Source organism: Fistularia commersonii, chromosome 21 (assembly GCF_037954325.1).
Source record: "Fistularia commersonii isolate RoL2024-O1a breed Wild chromosome 21, RoL_Fcom_v1.0, whole genome shotgun sequence".
In the NCBI taxonomy this organism is placed as follows: Eukaryota; Metazoa; Chordata; class Actinopteri; order Syngnathiformes; family Fistulariidae; genus Fistularia; species Fistularia commersonii.
Window position 1 is genome coordinate 8657190 of NC_141304.1, and position 23386 is coordinate 8680575.

At 39.0% G+C, this 23386-nt stretch overlaps 1 protein-coding gene across 1 annotated transcript; it reads left to right on the forward strand.

Moving 5' to 3' along the window:
* The first annotated feature begins 2059 nt into the window (after nt 1–2059).
* Nucleotides 2060–20036, forward strand: optc (opticin). The gene is made up of 7 exons (XM_086168614.1): nt 2060–2209; nt 7109–7324; nt 17427–17583; nt 17820–17978; nt 18075–18277; nt 18928–19023; nt 19552–20036. Exons 2-7 carry the CDS (start codon nt 7121–7123, stop codon nt 19717–19719), a joined length of 987 nt encoding a protein of 328 aa, XP_086024740.1. The 5' UTR covers nt 2060–2209; nt 7109–7120; the 3' UTR covers nt 19720–20036.
* Nucleotides 20037–23386: the final 3350 nt, after the last annotated feature.

Consider the following 23386-nt stretch of genomic DNA (forward strand, 5'->3'; position numbering starts at 1 on the left):
AGCTGAAACTATTATTGAAGCCCCACAAAATATCACTAAAGAAACTTATGCATGTCACTTCTTATATTTAAGGTTGATCCCTGGGTTCCCTGGAGAACAGGGTAAAGCTCAAATTCAGAAGGAACAGTTTGGTTTTCAGTCCTGGTTATGGAAAAGTGGACTTGCTCTATACCCTCCACAGGTTCCTTGATTGTGCATGGGAGTTTGCCTCACCCGTTTACCTGTATTTTGTAGAGGAGAAAGCATTTTGGAGAAGGAATCGGAACTAGTGAGTCCTGTACATGTTCTGATACAGCCCATTCGGTCACTGTGGTACAGGTGTCAGAGCTGGATGTGCATTGTTGATGTAGACTCTGCCAGAGCTGCTCTTTGTCACAGATTCTGTAAAACATTTATTGACAGAATTTTATTTTGCAGCCTAGGTACCCTAAGGGGATCTAGTTTGATGACCTCAGGATTGGGCCTCTTTTGCAGATGATGTGGTTCTGTTGGCTATATCCGACCATGACCTCCAGCTTTCACTGGAGAAGTTTGTAGCAGAATGTGAAATGTGAAGTGAAAACTAGCACCTCCAAATCAGAAGCCTTGGTTCTCATCCAAAAAAATAAATAAATTAAATGGCATACCCTCTCCAGATCAGAGATGATTTTGTACCAAAGATTGAGGAGTTGTAGAAATTCATGCTCTTGTTCACCAGTGAGGGAAACCTGGAGTAGCAGTAATACAGACTTTTTCTATTGGTCGTGGGATAAAGAAGAAGCTCAGCCAAAAGCCAAAGCTCTCAATATACCAGTCTATCTATACTGCTCAAAATATAACGGGATCACTTGGAGTTATATTGTGTTGTTTAAGTATTCCCTTTAATTCTTTGCACACTTTACATTTCACCCTCAGCAATGGTCACGAACTCAGAAGAACAATAGCAGAAGAACAATACTATGGTTAAAGACAGCCAAAACGAGTTTTCATCTGCATGAAGTCTGGACTCTTCCTTAGAAATTTGGTGAGAAGTCCAGCTATCCTGAAGTAGCTCTGAGTAGAGCTTCTTCTCCTCATCATTGAGACCTGCCAGATGAGGTAGCTTGGGCATCTCCCAGGATACCTCCAAGACACATCTCTGGTGAGATGTTCTGGTCACCTCTACCGGGAAGAGGTCCCAGGGAAGACCAGGGACATTCGGGATTGGCTATGAAAGGGAGAGGGAAGTCTGGGTCCCTCTATTTAGGCTTCTGCCCTATTGACCTTACACTTGATGGATGGCATAGACAAATATCAAATTCCTATCAGGTTTATTTCAACACAAAATAGTGGACTGAAATTAATAAAAAATCTTTTTTTTCCTTGTTTTTTGGGAGGATTTTCCGCAGACATATTCATTTCACATACCTGACTACATTAGAGGAAAATAATGTTGAATTGGTTTATTTGAATTGTAGCCTATAAAGGCAGTTGTGTTCCATAATGCCATTTTGTTCTAAAAATGTGTCAGAAAATAGATAAATACATATACCTCATATTGATATGTGACAGATTTGTAATAAAGATTTGTATTAGATTTTGACTGAAGGATCATAGCACTTGTATGCATATATATTTTCATTAAAATATTTTTGGGGAAGGAATTAAAATATTTATCAAAGAGGTTCAGGCAGCTTCAAGGTTTCTTTTCTTTTTTTTTATTTCCCAGTGAATATTGACACGCTTATTAATCACTAAATGACTTAGTTTAACAATTGACTTGCTCTTTGAAAAAGGGACTTTCTCTTTGAGCCACGCTATCACTTAATCCCTCTGTGTTTCAGTAGTAGTGCTGTGTATGTGGATGTAGATGTGTGTGTGTGCATGTGCAAATGTGTCCGTGTGTGTGTGTGTGTGTGTGTGTGTGTGTGTGTGTGTGTGTGTGTGTGTGCGTGTGTGTGTGTGTGTGTGCAGACTTCTTGGGGAGCCACTTTGGACAGCTGAGTACACATTGACTGAAATGACCTGCCCCCAACCCTCCCACTCCCACCCCAATGAGTTTCTTCCCTGTCAACTCCCCTCATAATGATTCTTTGTGCAGACACCACACTGAGGCCAAGATTGAACAACAGGGCCTGATGAGACACTGGAACCAGTCTGGGTGCCCTCAGGGAGGAAGCAACAGAGAACAGTTAAAGGAGTGGAAGAATCGGTTGTGAACTCATCAAAACCACACAGCGGAAACAAAGCAGTAAGTTAAGTCCTCATTAAATATAAATACATGTATTTATTTTTTCATTCAATCCTGATGCTATGGATTCTGATGCACAAAAGTCTAATTTGCTACTAATTATCTTGTTAAGGGAACATGAAAAGCATTCTTAAGAAAAAAAATCTTAAATTTATAGATAATCAACCTTACTGTACTTATGGATTCCATAGATATGGGCCACATTAGTGTAGCTGTTGGTGGGTATAATGGCTGCTAGAATTTCTGATTCTCTTTGTGTGCAGGGACGTCTCAGGAGTAATTAACTGTTTCCTCAGTTTTAACATGTAGTAAACTTTAACTACGTAATGACATGCTGCATGTTATGGGTCTGCAGGATGATATCCTTTGACTCTAATGACCATCATTTAAATATACCGCAGCTATTGTTTGCATTAGAGAAGATAATGTGTCAATTTATGAATGGATGTAGGTGGCAACAGGGTCAAGACCCCTGGATCTTTGCAGTCTTGCATTAAGTTGTTCCAGCAGGCAAATACTCACAGAGTCATGTCAGCTCTTAAAGTAAACATTCCACTGCCATTCGGAACAAACTGCCAACAAGAATTCTTTGGATCAGTAATAAGGGAGGGGACCTGAGAGAGGCAGCTGTGCCGGTGGTTGACAAATTACCCTGATAATTGATGAAATGCCTTACACGATAAGTTCAGGATGTACAAGTGCAAAAGAAAATGACCTCATGCTTTCAGCCTCTAAAAGGTACTTGGTAATGTATCATGGACCTTGAGCGTGCCATCAACACTTGTCCCTTCACATGACAACAGCTTTTTCCAATTATGTAATGTGAGACATTGTCCACTGCACTGCAAGTGATTCTCTTTTCAGTACAGTAATCAAAGTAATCAAGATGTCCATGATATATATATATATATATCATATATACATAATTTTATATTTAAAATAGAATAGTATTCATATATAGTTTTATAATATCCAATTTTATAATATCCAAATTATTTCAGTTGACTTCAACCAGGCAGGATGAGTAAGCAGTGTTCATGAACCTTTCATAAATCATAAATGTTTACTCCCAGCAGTATAATTGATTATCTTTATGTCATGTGCTCAGATATATCAAGAAAAGGCAAGGATGACAGCTCATAATTGGAATAATGAGTAGAGCTCAAATCATGTGTACAAAACAGACTTTGTGCCAGGTTCCAGATGGGGAAAATTATCCATCTGTTTCTTAAACTCGCCCCATTCTTTGTGCGATTTTTGCTGTGAAAGTAAAGGAGAAGAGCAAGCTGGGCAGGCTGGCATGGTCATAATTCTGATTTCTTCAAAATGGTCTGGTGGAAAAAGACAGCAGCAAAGGTTCAGCACAGTTTTGTTTTGTTTTGTTTTTTTAGGTGTTACCAGGGACAAAAAAAAGCAAACTACCAGGATTAAGAATTACAATATTTTACCTTATCCTTGATATAAGATACGTTAATACTATATGGATCCCCACGGGGGAAATTTGTTTGGCACTGCAGCACAATAACAATGTCAATCCATATGAATATAAATATAAATAGAAGAGACGAATAAAAGGAAGAAGGCAGTAAAAAGGATAGGAACAGATAACATAATAACAAGAACAAGGAAAGAAAGAAACAGGATGAGAACTGAATAAGAAGGGTACATAATAAATAAATAAATAAATCACTGAATGACAACAACAAGGATAAAAATAGCAAACCAAAATGACAACAACAGATGAAGTTAGATAACAGAATGACAAAAACAGGGATGAAAATAGACAACAGGGATAAAAATCGATAACAGAATACTAACAATAACAATAAGGATTACACACTCACACACACACAAACATATATATATATATATATATATATATATATATATATATATATATATGAGAGAGAGAGAGAGAGAAAGAGAGAGAGAGAGAGAGAGAGAGACTATAGATATAGATTTAGATATAGATTCAGTTGTGTTCAAAATAATAGTCCAACATGAATAACCAGATCAATCTCTGTTTTTTGGCTTGAATGGATCAAACAACAGCCAGAATGGCAAATACTCAGCCAATGATCAGCTCCAGGGAAATCAGAGACGGACTGAAGTTAGCTCTGAGTACTGTGACAATCAGAAGATGCTTGTGTGGGGCTAATCTATCGGCAAGAAGCCCCTGCAAAGTTCTACCGTCAAAAAAAAAAACGACGTGCTGAAGAGGATACAATTTGCCAAAGAACATATCGACTGGCCTAAAAAGACATTGAGAAACATTTTTGGACTGATGAAAGTAGGATTGTTTTGTTTGGGCCGAAGGGCCACAGACAGTTTGTCAGACGACCCTCATACGCTGAATTCAAGCCACAGTACATTCTGAAGACCGTGAAGCATGCGTGATATACGGTTGTTTCTCTGACTATGGTGTCAGGCCTAATTATCACATACCAGACCCATGGATTAGCATCAATTTGCTTATATTAAAATATTTGAAGAGAATATACTGCCTTATGCTGAAGAGGAAATGCCCTTGAAATTGGTGTTTCAACAAGACAACAACCCCAAATGCACCAATAAGCAAGCAGCATCTTGGTTCCAGACCAACAAAATTGAAGTTATGGAATAGCCAGCCCAGTCCCCAGACCTTAATCCAATTGAAAACTTGTGGGATGACATCAAAAATGCTCTTTCTGAGGCAAAACAAAGAAATGCTGAGGAATCGTTGAAGGTTGTCAAATCATTCTGGGCCAGAATACCTGTTTACAGGTGCCAGAAGTTGGTTGATTTCATGCGGCACAGATGTGAAGCGGTCGTCAAAAACAGTGCTTATACAGTTTATTGAATGAATATTTTGGTTTGTAATGAAAAAGGCAGACACTTCTATGTTTTTGAATAGCCCAATATCATTTTTCATTCATTTTCTGTAAAGTAATTAAAATATTGATACTTTTTCTTCATGTTTTGATGTAAAATATAATGTGCAGTGTCCTCTATGAATGGAAATAAAAAAAATGTACATATATATCATAAAGATTTTAAGATTTGCTCATTAAAAAAAAAAACACTGCTAGTATTTTGAGCACAACTAAATATACATAGATACATATACGTGCATATACTCTTTCTTAGTATATGATGAAAATGATGATATATACTCAAAACATACCATTTAGAAATGTATTATTACCTTTTAATCCTTGTGAACTAAATCAATCAATTAATACATGGATTCTTTGACACTGACCCTGGGTATGGCAGTGTGCCTCCAAAGGAGTGTGATGACCCTCATTCCCTTCAAGATGTTTTAGATTTGTTTGTCTATGTAATAAGCCCCTCTTTGTTCTATTTGTTTCTAAAGAGGCCTGTTAAAAGATTGTAGAACAAAAATTCATTCATCCAGACCTTTCAAAAAAGGAAAAGAGACATCTGTGCTATTTGAAATATTGATGAAAATAAAAGTTTACATTCTGCTGGGGCCTGTCCTCAGAGAAAGACCTACTGCATTCTCTTCTATTGGCAATTATGTTTGGTTTTCAAGGCCAGTGGAATTCTTTGGCATGGCTTTCTTAAACCACATCCACTTGAAATACCACTACTACTCCAGAGGCTGGAGTGGAATAGATTTTAGACTATGTCCATACATTTCCATGTTCCATGTTTGAGGCAGTGGGCAGATAAATCAGGTATAAAAAGAGGCTCCTTACCTGGTGGCTGACTTAGATAATGTCTGGTCTAACATATTAATAGCCTATAGAACTAATCATTAAAATGTATGCAATCCAGTAATCCCACTTAGTTCACAATAAGAACGGGTGCTCCCTCAGATCTGCCTTACAAAAGAAATGTTTGCACAATCATATTCAGGTGTTTCGAGGGATTTGCACATATAGAGACATATTAAATTTATTTTTCCTCTCATTTTCTCAAATGTACAACTGCCCAAAGATTTTTTTCTTTGACCAGCTGACGTGAGAAAAAAAAAAAGTTTCTCAAATAGTCCATTAAAACCTTTGAAATAAAAGATATTTCACACACCATTTTTGAATAAGGGTTTCTTAGAGGTGTCTCACATATTATATAATAATGAACAATATGATGATATAATGATGATATTATATTTTGCCCCTTTTTTCCTCTTTGTTTTAGTATGTTTATCACAAGATCCATAACTTTAAATTGACTGATATTTGACCTGCGCTTATCTCGGGGTTGACGAGAAACCTTGGTTGCAGTCATTTTATTATTAAGGGCAATATTTTGTCATCAACTATGAACTTTACTTTAGACTGATTTAAGAAACATCTCCACATTTCAATTTCTTTAAAGTTTTAATTAGCTAACCATAACTCATTTTCATTTGGTGCAGAAAATGTAATAGGCTTTAAGCTATGTTACTGACCCCTTCTCTCATATTTGGATTTAAATTAATACTTTTACATTCCACTGCTCACATTTTATTCCTTTTTAATTTTTACATTCAGAATCAAATATCATTAAACATCACACACACACTCACACATAAACACAAAAAAAAACAACAGAATAAAACATTTTTGAGACCAACTGAATACACAAGCTTTCCTTCTTATTGCAAACATTTTAAGTGTTAGACAAAGACTTCAGCCTTGTCCTGCTTTAAATCAATCACATCAGTACGTAAAACATGACTGTGGCTCAGTTAGGTGAGCAGGTGCTCCTCCAATCTGTAGTTTAGCCGTTGATGCTCCGCTCTTAATGTCATCCCCCAGTTGCTCCTGATTGTCAGTCTAATGCCTTGCATGGCAGTCCAGCTGCCATTGTAGTGTGAGTAGGTAAAAGTCAAAATTAAATCTAGTGAAAAGTGCTTTGAAACTGCACTGGGACCAAGGTGGAGACCATTAACCTTTACTCTCTTGATGTTAGGAGGGGGTTTCCATGGCTGAGCTGAGGATGTCTCTGCAGTCTCCAGTGATAGCTCTTGTCTTGGCTCTTGCTCTCCTGGCCCCTCGTCCTGGCATGTCAGCCCCTCAAGGTGAGCCAGTAGATGTATTTGATCTGGAAAACTATGACCTGACCAATGAGATGGACTGGGAGAGCTGGAACGACAAGGTTTATGATTATGACGACTTGGACCAAGAGGTAAGAAAGGGTGGATCCTTTTTTAACAAAAAAAAAAAAAAAAGTTAAAAAAAAATACCATGTGTAAATATATGTATGCATGTTTATATGAATATATATCTGTCTTCCAATGTAGCAAATATACATTAGAACTTCATTTGACTGATGATTTTTGACCATGTCTGAAAAATACAGGTAATCTTTGCCCCCCTTTTTCTTCCAAATTCATGTTGTGGGATTTATGGCCAATAATAGGATTGATTCAGTTAATTCAGTTTGATTTTTTGACAGCCATAATATGGAGCTTAACAGAATTTGCCAGAATCCCCAATTGTGGGTTTTGGGTTTATGGGTGACTTCATCACTATCTCCAAATGTCTCTGAAAAGGAATCTGTTTATGTTTGTCCAAAATTTAATAACTCCTTTCAGAATACTTTATTTTATTTTATTTGATGTGATTAAAGACAATTTTTTTTTGGGGGGGGGGGACAAAGGAAATGATAGGTAGTGACGTTTGGATTAGTTATTACAATTTGTCGTAGTTAAAATTTCTTCTTCTCCTTTAGGCTTTTCCCTTCAGGGGTCGCCACAGCGATCACCTTTCTCCATCTAACCCTATTCTCTGGATTCTCCTCTCTCACACCAACTACCCTCATATCCTCTCTCACTACATACATAAATCTTCTCCTTAGTCTTCCCTGAGACCTCCTGCCTGGCAGCTCCAATTCCAGCCCCCGTCTACCAATATATTCACTATCCCTCCTCTGTACATGACCGAACAATCTCAGTCTGGCTTCTCTGACCTTCTCTCCAAAACATCCAACATGTGCCGTCCCTCTGATAGACTCATTCCTGATCCTATCCATCCTGGTCACTCCCAAAAAGAACCTCAACTTCTTCATCTCTGCAACCTCTAGCTATGCTTCCTGTCATTTTGTCATTGGAATTGTTTCTAGTCCATACAGCATCACTGGTCTCATCACTGTCTTGTACACTTTCCTTTCATTCTGGCTGATAGTCTTCTATCACATAGTGCCCCTGACAATTTCTCCACCCATTCCAACCTGCTTGAATCCGTCTCTTTTCCTCTTTTCAACACTCTGTTGCTTTGGACTGTTGATCCCAAGTATCTTAAATTCTCCAACCACTTGATCTCCACTCCCTGTAGCCTCACCCGAATACCTCTCATTCACACACATATATTCTGTCTTGCCGCGACTAACTTTCATTCCTCCCCTTTCCAGCGCATACCTCCTCCTCTCTAGATTTTCCTCTACCTGTTAGCTGCTCTCACTCCAGATCACAATGTCATCTGCAAACATCATGGTCCATGAGATTCCTGTCTAACCTCATCTGTCAGCCTGTCCATCACTACTGCAAACAAGAAGGGACTCAAAGCTGATCCCTGATGGAGTCCCACCTCCACCTTGAACTTCTCTGTTACCCCTACAGAGCTTCTCTAAACGCACCCTGTAATATGTTTTTTCTAGGTCTACAAAAACACAATGCAGCTCCCTCCGGCCTTCTCTGTACTTCTCTATTAGCATTCTCAAAGCAAATACTGCATCTGCAGTACTCTTTCCAGGCATGAAGCCATACTGCTGTTCACAAATGCTGACTTCTGCTCTCAGACTAGTTTCCACTACTCTTTCCCATAACTTCATTGTATGACTCATCAACTTTATCCCTCTATAGATGCTGCAATTCTGCACAACCCCTTATTCTCAATAATGGGCACCATCACACTTTGTCTCCATTCTTCAGGCATCTTCTCACTTTGAGATCCTGTTGCATAAACATGTCAGAAACTCTACCACTGCCTCTCCCATACACTTCCACACCTCCAGGGGTATATCATCAGAGCCAACTGCCTTTCCACTCTTCATCCTCTTCAATGCCTTGCTCAGTTCTCTTTTACCAATCTCTGCTACTTTGTGGTCTACAATATTCACCTCTTCTACCCTTATCTCTCTTTCATTTTCTACATTCATCAGGTCTTCAAAGAACTCTTTCCATCCTCTCTGGTCAATACATGTAAATACATTTCCCTCTCCATCCTTAATCACCCGGACCTATTGTACATCCTTTCCATCGTTATTTCTCTGTTTTGCCAACCTGTATAGATCATTCTCTGCCTCCTTACTGTCCAACCGAACATACAAGTCATCGTACGCCCTTTGTTTTGCCTTTGCTACCTCTATCTTTACCTCACGTTGTATCTCCCTGTATCCGTCTGCTCTTTTCAGTTCTCTCAGTGTTCCACTTCTTCTTTGCTAACCGCTTTCTCTGTATATACTCCTGCACTTCCTCATTCCACCACCAAGTCTCCTCATCTACGTTCCTTCCAGATGACACACCAAGTACTCTCCTACCCGTCTCCCTGATAACACTAGCTGCAGTTGTCCAATCATCTGGAAGCTCTCCCTCACCATCCAGACCCTTTCTCAACTTCTCCCTGAAAACCATACAACACTCCTCCCTTTTCAGCTTCCACTGCTTAGTCTGATAGAACAATATTTTGTGCAGACCGTGTCAATGAAGTCACAGATATTCAGAAGAGAATCTCACGTGAACAGAACACATACATGTTTTCAAAGCAGAAGTTAGAGTTTAGCCTGAAGGAAGGAGATTATCTTATGAAAGGCATAATTAAATACAAGTTTAAGATAAACTGCTCGACTCATCTTTTAACCACTATTCAGCCTTTGGTCTTTATTTCTCAACAAAGTGATTGCACTGACAAGTAGTGATGTGAATATATGCCTTATTACTTCATTTTATTTCATGATATGCATTTTGTATGTCCGAGAAGTGACATTAAACCACAGATGCACGACAATTATAGGGACAAAAGGTTTCCGACAATCCCTTAGTTAAAATAGAGGGGAAAAAAAAATTGGGGGCTATAAAATGGTCAATTTCACATCACATTAGTGATGCCAGCAAAATAATAATAATAATGAAATTGATAATAATTCCATTACAGATATGGCGTTAAGATTCAAATTAATATCAACTCAAATTGAAGTGAATGTGTCCCTTTGATTATCATCCCAAAAAAAAGACTTTTCAAGTCAACCAAGCAAAAAAAAACAAAAAAAAAACAAACAAAAAACATTGTTGTTAATTATCAGACAAATTATTATATTATTCAAGTTAAAATATTATATTTTTTGATTTTATGCATATATATATATGGGGGGTATATACATACACACACCGATGTGTGTGTCTATACACACACACAGACAGACAAACGTACACACATATAAACATTTAGTTGGCTCTCATGATTGAGGTGTGACTTTCCAAAATTCCAAATAGGAAACCTGGCATATTCGTTTGTTTTCATTTTTTTTACCGAAATCTTGAATGTCATTCCAATAATTGGATTTCAATGGAGTGAAAAATAAAAATTATGTAACCACAGCAAGCCAAATGAATATGGACTTGGAAATCAGTCAGAGAAAATCAGTTGATTGGGAAGTTCTTCAGTGGAGCCTAGACCACCTCTAAATGTGGTCTAGGTAATTTGATGTCAATATGGCCTTTGTGAGCCTTGAGTGCATTATAGCTCTGTTTAGAATTTATGTTCAGCAGTCCAATCAGATGTTTCTCTATGTTTTGATTTATAGGATTTGCCACTACATCACAATAATCTGTCTGTTGGGGGAAGAAAAATAATATCTTTAGCAGGGTTTCAACTGCAGTTGAAGTAGTCCAAATAATTACAATCCTTTGGATGAACTCTCTGCTTCATCTGCAAGAACAAATAAGTAAGTGAAATTCAAGTGTAGCGATTTAGCCAACAAGTCTCTTCTTGATACTCCATTTCAGTAGTACGTGCTATTTCGGACAGATTTTGAGATTTTGCTGCAGTCAACATATATAAACTGCCTGATTATGGGTTTTACTTAAATCTTTTCACATCCTTAATTTGGTTGCTGAAAAAGCCTGGCACTGACAGATGGTCCAATGACAGATTCACGGCGAGACATATAAACAGTAGGAACTGAATTGGGAACTCCATTGGGAAGCCTAAAACTGAAAAGCAATCATGGAAAATTTGCAAACAGGTAAATGAATATATATGCATGCGTACATACACACATACATTAATATGTACATACAGATACAGAAACAAACAGACCAACAAACAAACCAGTTCTTAACAGTACCAAGTACTTGGCAAAACAGTACCAAGAGGAAACAAAACATTTTAAGCTTGACTAAAAGATAATGAAAAACCAAATTTAACAAAAAATATCCTTTTACTGGGTTGTTTTGGATCATTCTTCTCTTCTGCAGTGGTTATGCTCATTTACAGATTATAGTCAGCTTATCACCTGCAAATTGAACAATTGGACACTGTTATTATTAAGGTAAAATTTAAACCACTAAAAATGCCAATAAAGTAAATTGTAATTGAGTTCACTAAATTGATTATTATTTAAGTGACAGTTATCCATAGATCTCAAGGTTTATTGATATAATGTGAGTTTTATCTCAGTTTTTGCTGTACATCACAGTGTATTTATTTAGTTTTTGATGAATTGACAATACTTTTCACCTTCAAGTCTCCCTGAGGGAAAAAAAGGGCAGTCAGGCCTCTTACTCAAAGCCAGCCAAAATGAAAAGATGAGGCTGCTTGACCTAAAAATACGTACTTTCTGATTAGGTTGTTTGAGAAGACTGTCTAGCAAGTATATATTGACCAACAGCTCTGTGAGGTGAGTTACAGATGGCATTAACAGTAATGCCTGGGCCCAAACAATACCCCTAATCAGCTTTATTGCTCTTCAGACAGAAAAAGGTGGGCTATACTCTCTGGGCCAGGGAAGAGATCCTGCCCAAAGTGAAGTAGTTGAGGTGTCTCAGGATGTTGTTTGCATGTGAGGAAAGATGAGCAGAGATATCGACAGCCAGATCGGTGAAGTGCCAACAGTAATGCAGACTTTGTATACTTTAAGCCCATCCTTGTGGGGATGTAATTGTTTGTTGCACATCTGAAAGTAACTTACATACCCTCACCAAGAATGTAATCTTAAAAGCCATCATCAGTCTTTCCTAATCCCTAATGGGCTGTACAGTTCAAATATAGGTGTTCTCATTTATTTTTTTTGTAAACCGTGCAAGTGTGTTGTGTGAATGACAGACGTCTTTGTGTGGTGGTGTGCAGAGTCCAGATTTTCAGTAACAGCATCTTAAAATGTGAGACTTACATCCTTTCCATAATAAGCACTATGGACAAAAAAGGGGATCCAGTTCGTCTTCTACCACAGCAGTTAACATTCCATCGACCATTTTAATGTTGGATGACTTTTTCATGGACTGAGGAGGAGGGTTAATAAAAGAGAGAATTATAAATGTAGTCATGAAGAAATTAAAATCAAAAACATACATTTCAACCACTTTATTCTTTTTTTGTGGCCTAAAACTAAATTATCCACCACCATGTAGCAGTCTTCGCCTTGATGAATCTATACCATCCTGTCTATGCATTTGCACAGGATAGATAGAGGGATAGATCGAGGTTCCTTTTCATGTGTTTTATGGGGATTGGGACCTTTTTTACACAACAAGAGACGTGAAGGTATTGGAGCAGCCTATTTAAAACTGGTGAGAGCTGAATGGAGCTTTCTTTGAACATCCTGCGTCTGAGCCTGTCATGGCCCAAAGCCTTTTTCAGGTTCAATCTCTGCATGATGGACCAACTCATTGATGGAGTGGAGATGGAAGTTAGGAGCGGAAGGTTGGACAGGTCCAACTGGTAGGTGGGCTGTGTCTGTTTCACTGAGTGGATAGTCAATTTAATTGTTCTGAGGAGGCAGGAGCCAGACTCTGAACCACTGCAGGTTTGGAGTGTGCCCATCATGGTGTTTAGACCAAGGCATGCCATACATTATTCTTTTCTCACACTATTCCACTCAGGAATCTACTGCTAGGAAGCTAAACAAGGGGCCAGGGGAGGGAATTCAAGAATTCTATTGAAACCTTAGGGGCAAATAATAAAACATCAGCGATACATGAGAAGGGCAAAGATATACTAGATATGGTGACATTTATCGAATATATTATCTGAAGCATGCACTTAACACATAAAATGTAAATATTTCCGGGAGTCATTCATTCAAGTGAAAAGGGAGTAGAACTTAATATATCAGGGCAGTATGGAGAAAATAACTGGATGCGGACATCACAGGGGAATGGGTGTTTCACTGTGGCAAAAACAAAACACTCATCCACAATCCCGATGATATGGATAGAATTTGGCTGGAAAAATGTGATCTTTTTTCTTTATTACACACCACATTAAAAGTAAATTAACCCTGTTACAACAGTGTGGAAGACAGTGTGGCCACATGGAAACCAAATATTCCCACATACTTTGGCCATATTCAGAGACGCAAACATTCAGGGGGGGAGTAGGTTCACCCCTTGAGATATGAAAATCCCATTGATGTTAAGGCCCTGTATTTTGGTGAAAACTGAGCCTTAAATTCTGAAAAGATGGGTTGATTTAGTTAAGAAGTCTTCTATAATTGCCTGGAAGACTTTCTTTCTGAGGTCTGGAGGAACAAGTTTCCCCAGGATTTTGATAACATTTTAACAGAAGTAGTGGACAAATTCCTGGCTTCCCTTTCTGCTGGAGTTGTCATAAAGGCACCAGATGAGGAAATATAATAATCCAAACAACTGCCTCCTGCCAACAGAAGCAGCCCTAAGAGAGTATTTAACACAGCAAACTTATGTCTTTTTAGTCTTATGTCGCCCTCCCTCACAAATTATCCAGACCTAAGCGGGGTCATCAATTGCTAGAGACCAACCAACCAAAATTAATCTTTGTTAATTGACATGTGCAGTGGGAAGATCTTTTGAATATATGCTTTCAAGCAGATATCAGCTGAGATTTTAGAGCAATTTCTGTTTTGGGATTGAACTTCTGCAGACTTGATATCTCAGTTATCAATCTATCCATATCCTGCTTAAGGTTGCGGAGGATGCTGGAGTCTATCCTGGCAGCCAATGGGCGAGAGGCGGCGTTCAGAAAGCCATTTACTCTCTCATTCACATGTCTTGGCAATTTTTCTGTCTTCTTTCAACCTTTCTTCGTCCTAACCCTTTGTTTGATTATAACTGAGTAGTTAATATTTGAAAGGAAATTTCTATCATACATTAACGTGTCATCTCTAAGATCTTGGTTATTTTTTCCACCTGCTTTTTCATGCCCTGATTTTGTTTCACATGAACTACAAAAAGATGAAACAGCAGTGAGCAAATTAAGTCCTCTATTGTAAATTTGCTCACTGCTGTTTCATTTCATATCATGAAGTCAGATTATAATTAGTCATAAAAACTGCAAAAATACCCTGCAAAAATAAGCAGTATTTGAAAGGAATTTACAAGAATCATCATCCAATCCACAATTTTTTTCTTCTTTTTTTAATGTTCTGCAGTTCTGATTAGGGTTCACCATCCCACTACACTATTTTTCATCCATATTCTTTGGTTATTTTGCAACTATGAAATACCCTTGCTTGCCAAAAGGTATATCTAACGTTTGGATATAAAGCAAGCTGGAGATACCCGGAAAACCACAGACTTCTGCCTGCCTTTGTTATTTTTCCACTGAAAAATGTAAGTTTCCGTGAACTGCCACCTAAATGTGGAGGAGGGGTTTAAGTGTCCCTGTCATCCTTGGAGCTATGTTTGTGGGGGCTTTATGACCCTGGAAGGTTCACCCAAGTCAAGCAGGTCCCAGGTGACGGACCAGACAACGTGTGGCACAGCAGACCCTCATGAAGAAGACAATCTTTGGACCCTTACCCGGACGTAGGTTACCAGGCCTCTGCTGGAGCCAGGCCCAGGGGCAGGGCTCAGTGGCAAGTGCTTGGTGGCTGGGCCTTCATCCAAGGGGCTCTGCCAGGCATAGCCCGACGGTACGGCATGGGGCCTTCTTCCCCTGTGCTCACCACTCACAGGAAGGGCCAAGGAGGTCCCAAGAAGGTCAAGTGCAGTGTGAGCTGGGCGGTAGCTAGAGGGGGGGACCTTGGTGGTCCGCCCCAGGGTTGGATGAGGTCTGCCCTGGGTTCCTCAAGGCTCTGAATACTGTAAGGCTACCATGGTTGACACACCTCTGCCGCATTGAGTGGATGTTCAGGACAGTGCCATTGGACTGGCAGACCGGGATGGTGATTCCCCTTTTTAAAAAGGAGGATCTGAGGGTTTGCTCCAACTACGGGGGATCACACTCCTCAGCCTCCCTGGTAAGGTCTATTTAGTAGTGCTGGAGAAGAGAGTGCTGGGTCGTTGAACCTTGGATCAAGGAGAAGCAGTGTGGTTTTCGACCTGGGCGTGGAACAGTGAACAAGCCCTGTCCCCTCGCCATAGTCCTTGCGGGGGGCCTGGGAGTTTGCCCAACCATTCTACAAGTGTTTTGTGGATCTGGAGAAGGCATTCCACCATGTCCCATGGGCAATCCTGTGGGGTTTGCTCTGGGAGTATGGAGTACCGAACCTCGTCATGCGGGCTTTTCAGTACCTGTATGATCAGTGTTGGAGCTTGGTTCGCATTACTGGTTGCAAGTCGGACCCATTCCTGGTGAGAGTTTTTTGTCACCAATTCTGTCCATAACTTTTATGGACAGAATTTTTAGGCGCAGCCAGGGTGTCAAGGGGATCCGGTTTGGTGGCCCCAGGATCGAGTCTCTGCTTTTTGCAGATGATGTGGTTCTGTGGGCTTCATTAGGCCATGCTCTCCAGCTCTCACTGAAACGGTTCACAGCTGAGTGTGAAGCAACCGGGATGTGGATCAGCACCTCCAAATCCGAGACCATGGTGCTCGACCGGAAACAGGTGGAATGCCCACTCCAGATCAGTATAAGAGGCCCATTCCCAGGTTTAGGAGTTCAAGTATCTTGGTGTCTTGTTCACGAGTGAGTGAAAGATGGAGCAGGAGAATGATAGGTGGATTGGTGTGGTGTCTTCAGTGATGCGGACTCTGTACCGGTCTGTCGTAGCAAAGAGGGAGCCGGGCCAAAAGGCGCAGCTCTCAATTTACCAGTGGATCCTCACCCATGATCACAAGCTGTGGGTAGTGACCAAAAGGAAAAGATTGTGTCGTCTGCAGGGTGGCCGGACTCTCCCATAGAGTTAGGTTGAGAAGTTTGGTCACATAGAGAGGAGTCAAATGAGGTGGCTCAGGCAGCTGGTCAGGAAGTCTCCTGGGGGGTATCGGGGGCATCTGGACGGAGACCACAGGGAAGACCCTGGACATGCTGGAGAGATTATGCGTCCTGGCTGGCTTGGGAACGCCTTGTGGTCCCCCCAGAGAAGCTGGACCATGTGGCGGGGGAGAGGGAGGTCTTGGTCTCACTGCTCCGGCTGCTGCCCCCGCGACCTGGCTCTGGATAAGTGGGGGAAGATGGATGGATGGATGGAATTGTAAGTTAAAAAATCAAGAGTCCCCATATCTCTCTGAAAGTGAGATATTTTAACTCTGACCTTAGGTCGAGCAAAATCCTGGCTCCCTGTCATAATTTTTGTTTGTTGTTTTCTTTTTTTTTTTAAGGACTAACTTATGTTCTTTTTGGTTCAGTTAGATTTAACGATCACAACCTCAAAAAAGAATGTAGGCCTCAGCTAATGATTTACTCATTTTCCCCACACAACTTGTCCTCTGTGGCATAACTTGCATTGGTTACATGGTTGGGAGTAGAAGGATGTCAGACTCCTCTCATCCTCTCATGGGACAGCAACTATGTGCTCAGCCTGCCACTGGTTTCGGTTCATTCACTAACTCGCACGACCTCTCCAAAAATGGTCCATGCTTTTTAGTTCAATTTTCTTCTTCAGCGGTATTTTAGGAGTTACACAACCAAATAAACAACAAAAAGGACGACTTGTCCTAATGATTCATTCAGGAGAATTTCACATGTTGCTTCAATAACCTCCCTGTGATTTATTGCAATGTCTCTGGGAAAGAACAATTACACTAGACCACATGATTTAAGGGGCTGATTATGTATGTAGGGCGAAAATCCACTGACTACAACAACTAATGACCAGGAAAATGTGCAATGGTTCTCATAGTAATATTAAATGAAACAAGTCTGTCTGACAGATTGAAGTGGGCACTGTAGCACCAGATAACCCCTCACCGAAAAGCCAGCCACTAACTGAGGAAGAGGAAGAAAAGGAGGTCATGTCAACCCCGGCACCACCACCTGTGACCCTGGACTTCAAGGGTCCAGGACTCTTTGGCCACGACACAGGCACAGGTAAACCAAACACAAGAGTGGAGTATGTATTTCATCATAGTTTCTGAAAAAAATAAATGAAAAATCATAAATGCCCCCCATCACCCTCTATTCCCTCCAACCCACAGTCCCTTTCTTTTAGTCCTTCAGTGCTATCTAATTATTCTTCATTGGAAGTACAATTTATGGCAATAAATGCTACCATTCTACAGTACATTGGTCTAAATATGATGTGTTAAAATGGTATCCATGTCCAGGTATGCCTACCTGCTTGCTGTGTGTTTGTATCCGAGAGAGTGTGTACTGTGATGATGCGGGCTTGGTACAGATTCCACCCCTGCCAAAAGATACAACACATTTTTATGGACGCTTCAACAAAATCACGCATATCAAGGAGAGAGACTTCATGAACCACAGTGAGCATTTCTTTAGAAGACAAACAGAAATCTAGTCAACATACATTTTACTGAAGTTAAAATAAAGTGTAAAATGTTTTTATTTGTTTAAATCAGAGAAGCTCCAGTCCATTGATCTAACTGGGAACCAGATCGCAGAGATGGATGAAGATGTGTTTCGTTCTCTGCAACAGCTCAAAGTGATCGTGTTAGCAGATAACAAACTGCAGGTGATGCCGGAGCTTCCGACCACTATGAAGCACATCGATGTACGCAACAACAGGCTGATAAGCCGGGGGATCCATTTAGAAATGTTCAAGGTAGAGACTGAGCATATACATTCCCTATAAAGGATTCATGCTTTAAATTGTTAGCTATGAAATTTCTATTTTGGATTTTAACAATTGCATGCTTATATTTTATAATGTCATGGTTAATCAGTCTTACTGTAAGCACTTTGCATATAGAAAAGATAAATAAAGTCCATGATGTTATTGGCATAAGAGTAACTGGCATGCAGTACTGGATGTGTGATTCACAAATCTGGTCCACAAACTGAAGAGCACGCTCAGTCAAAGTTGAGCATAATAATCAGCTCATGCATCATTTCAATAATTAAAAGCAGGCAAGAAAATAATACCTGGCGGCATTTCCAGAAGTTTCACATTTCCTTTAATTACATTTATTTGGCTTCAATGGTTGAAGAAGAACGCCAATGAATTCTGTTTCGTTGTATAACAAGAGTCACTGTTCAACAATGACAATATTTCTCAAAATATTTTTTTCCTCCTTCATTATATAAAGCTAGATCAGGCAAGGTCCAACATTAATTGATGTTTTCTCTTGTAGATATTATGTCTCTGATGAAAAAAAGTTCACATTCACTGAGAGTGTAGCTCTCTCTTGTGGACCTTGATAAAAATTGCTTTTTGAATAAGCAAGCAACCTTTTCTTTTTTCAAACTCTGCAGGATATGAACCAGCTGGAATTTGTGTATCTATCTGACAATAAACTGGATTACATTCCAACACCGTTACCCTTGAGCCTCAGAGTGTTACACTTACAGGTGAGGGCACAAATGAAAATTATTATGTTGCTGAGATTATTTTCTTTTTTTTTCAATTTTTCTATTCCCCTTCATCATTCAAAGCAAGACAGTCCATAACTTAATCAACATTAACTTATTTGCTACTCTATCTATCTATCTATCTATCTATCTATCTATCTATCTATCTATCTATCTATCTATCTATCTATCTAGCTATTGTTTGAATATGTCATCAAATAACCCAGTTATTAAAATATGTATTATAATTAAATAATTAAAATAAAATAAATTATTATAAATTATTAATAATTAATAAATTATAATAAATTATAAATTAGTAAAATAATTAAAACCAAATGTAAACTAGAAACCTCTGAAATAGTTGGTAATTAAAATGTTACCAGTAAGGAATGTCTCTTGATTTCTTATTCAAGGTTACAACTACAGGTGGAAAAAAATAAGTGAAAATGTGTGATCATAAAACTCAGCAGTAAGTTAACATTGCTTACTTTATAAAGAATAAATGTTGTGAACTCTACCTCACAGAACAACAACATCCAGTTTCTACATGAAGACACCTTTTGCAACAGCCATGATCGCACCTTCATTCGTTATAACCTGGAGGACATCCGTCTGGATGGCAACCCTCTGAACATTAACCACTTTGCACAAGCCTACAACTGCCTGCGGCGTATGCCTATAGGAAACCACTGACAGTAATGAAACTAATGTATTTGAAATCTTTTACAACTGTTTGTGCTACATGAATGTTTGTACTGAACTGGTGAAAATAGTGAAAAACAACAACTAATCATCGAATTGTGGGGTAATTTCAAAACCACTGACATACTTTTCTAATCAGAATTGTTTCATTTTCATTTTAATTTAATTTGCTATTTAAAGTCTATTTGCAGTGAAGAGAGACAGAATTGAGAGAAAAAGTAAGGAACACTATTGATAGTCTCTTATTCATTATTACAAGTCTTTTTCCTGTGATAAAATTGTACATATAGTGATTAAAACAGTTTGAATAATCAATTTCCAATTTAAATGTACTGCAGTTTTTTAATGCTACTTGTCATTATTAGCACACAGCAGCATACACACACACACACACACACACACACACACACACACACACACACACACACACACACACATACAGATATTAAGGTCTTGTTGATGTAAGATAAGATGCTAACTCTCAAGTGTTCCGCTCTGAATCATCACCTTATTGTGATGGAGGAGCATATGTGCCAATCTGATCTTGGGAGCTGCATTCTCAAGGTCATCAGCTTCTGGCTTCTTATAAGATGGGGGTTGGAAAAAAACAATCAGCAGCAACCTGCCGATGAAGAGTTTGGTTAGGGCACAGCTCAAAAAAAAAAAAAAAAGCTGGGGCCATAATGATATGTGTTATGTCAGGATGGAAGAAGATCTCCATTTGGATTTATTTTCAGAACAAACCATCAGAGAATGCAGCTTTTTTGAAGTAATCTGGTGCTGCCCTGGATGTAGCATTTACTTGTGACTGTAATTTCTGTTAAATACCTTGTTCACATGACCAATGGTAGACAAACTAGGGGCATCTAATAAGTGGAAAAAATAAGGTAAAAGTTTTCCATAACATCATCCAATAACTTTGTTTCAAGACTGCCATTGCAAATGTCATTAATTCATAAACACAATCTGAAGAAGGCGTTGTGGCCTATCTCCATTAGAATTTCAAGGACTCTGACATCCAGCGTATAAAAGCAAGGAATGAAAGCTGTGCCTCAAAGTCAGATAAGTACTAATTAAATGCATCAATCATCTGGTTCACTTCAGCAACCAATCACATGCATGAAAAAGCACCTGAGACGTTGAGTTTGTCAGAAAAAGGAGAGCCAGCATGTTGAGCCAGTTTGAAGCAGGCATTCCAATAGCCTACTTCTTTTCAACTCACACACTTTCTGAATTTACACATTCAATGCCATACTTGTTTGTTTACATTTCAATTTCAATTTGCACACGTTCAATTTACACTCTCACTGCATACCAATGTTTGGAAAATTCATCGAACTGCTATGAACTATGCTATGATGTTTGTGGGCTGCCAGGACTTGACTGTTGGCCTTCCAGTTCACACCTTATTTTCACTTTCATTTAGCACATGTTAAATTGCAAAGTTAACAATTCGACGGGATCTTCTACTCACTGCCCTTTAAGTCACTTGGACCTTGTTTAGATCAGATTAGATTAGATTCAACTTTATTGCTATTGCAAATGTATAAGTACAGGGGAAAAAAATGCAGTGGCAATGCAGTGCATTGTTATACCGGCAGTGCAGTTATACTTGGATTAATTACAGAAATTAAAGTAAGAATTTTTTGTGAGTGAAAATCTTTGTCCCTCATCATGTATTTGACAATAAATAGCCTAAATACCCAAAAGGTGAGGTTTCATTTGAGCCAGAAAAACTTCAGTCTCTGCTTTTGGTAGAGTGAGGTGCTCTTTTAATTCATTCTGCTGTATCAGAGTTCAGGGAAGGATTTTTTAGTAGTGTGCATGAAAACAGCAACTGGAAGCACTGCTACACGGTTATCTGGCCCCATCCCAGACGGTAGTTCAACTTTATTGTGGGTGTGGTCAAAATGCTATTCCACTTGAAACGCAGTGAATCTAGGTTTATAATAAAATGTTGACAAATTTGAGTAGGAGTGTAGGTATTGTCAATGTTTTGTCACCTAAAAAGAAATGACATCACAAATAGCTTTAAAATGGATCTTTTGAAAAACTGCAAAACTTAGACAGCCACCGTCAAACTGACTTTCACAGCTACATTTTTAGCAATTAATTTGCCATTATATTTGGCTAAACATAGAGGCTTATTTTATTTAATGCTTTACTTTCCTTTTTCGAATCTGGGTTTGGTGTCAAAGGACTGGGACATATTGCATTCCTTGGGGAATATTGCCTCATAGTATGTGTATCTTACCAGCTTGTCTTAACTAGATACGGATTTATTCAAATTTTACCATTTAAGAGAAGCTTTTTCTCTGTAAAAAAAAAAAAAAATTCCAGGACATATGGGGACAAAAGTCTTGATGATTTTTCTTTATTTTTTTTATTTGTATCTTTTTTTTTCTTTTTTTTTCTAACTCGCTTCTTCAGAAATCCTCAAAGACACTGCCATCTAGTGGCCAACTGCCTTCACCCTGCAGGTAACCTACTTTGGGATACATTGCAGTGACATGTACCCCTGGATTGTACTTCTCTGTCTGTCTGTCTGTCTGTCTGTCTGTCTGTCTCTCTCTCTCTCTCTCTCTCTCACCCCCCCCCCCCCCCACACACACACACAAACATCAAGACAACATGAAAAGGGTATAGCCTGTTTTCAGTATACGTTGAGGCTACAAAGTGAACAGCCTCCACTCCACCCCAACACATCCAAACTCTCCAATAACTGTAAACAAGGTCTTGCATTGCTGCAGCTCTCAAACAATATTCCATTCACCTCTGTCTACTGCTCCAAACCCTGGGCCTCTGTGCACGTTGATGCCATGTGCACCTTTTTGACTTTAAAGGGGTACTCTAAAAGTATTGATTGACTGAATGATTTATAGATTGATTGACTGTATTTGTGTACCATCTGAGACTACCAACAACCAAAAGTATTCTTTCAAATGTCACCATGGACCATGGACGTATTTAGAGCCGGAGCAGGGCAAGGTAAGCCAGGTCAAACAAACAGGTTCAGCGGGTATTATCCCATCCTGCTTCAAATTTCAGATAATGAAGAGAAGACACAAGGGGGGCACATATGCACTCCAAGGCTGTAAAATAACCTGCATTTTATTTCCCCCTGATGCAGCTAGCAGGTAAGAAGTAAGAATTGAGCTTATTTTGGTCTTAAGTAGAAAAGGTGGACATTTTAAATAATGCGTGTTTTGGCTTTTTCTTCTATGCTTTGACACCAATTTCTCAGTGCTTATGAACTTTGAAGTATTCAATTTTGTATGTAGCAAATCCTAAATAGGTATTGATGCAACTACAAAAGTAAGAACCTGGAGAGCCTACGAGCTTAAGAGTTATATTGGAATGATCTTGGGTGCGAAAAATAACAAGGAGTAAATAACAAGAACTTTTCCCTGAGCTCATAAATTGATCTATGAACTTCACTAGTTCAGTACTGAGTCACCCTCACCCATGTTAATTATATATACTTCAGTGACGTGCAGTCAGTAGAGGCAGGGGAGGCCGGGCCTCACATGTCATCATGGAAAGAAAAAAAATGCAAAATGAAAAAATAAATTGAATGGTTATATGTATTCAGTGATTTGTTTTATAAAGTTATTTTCCACTTACCTTCACTATTTATTTTTTTTCAAAATCGCTGAAA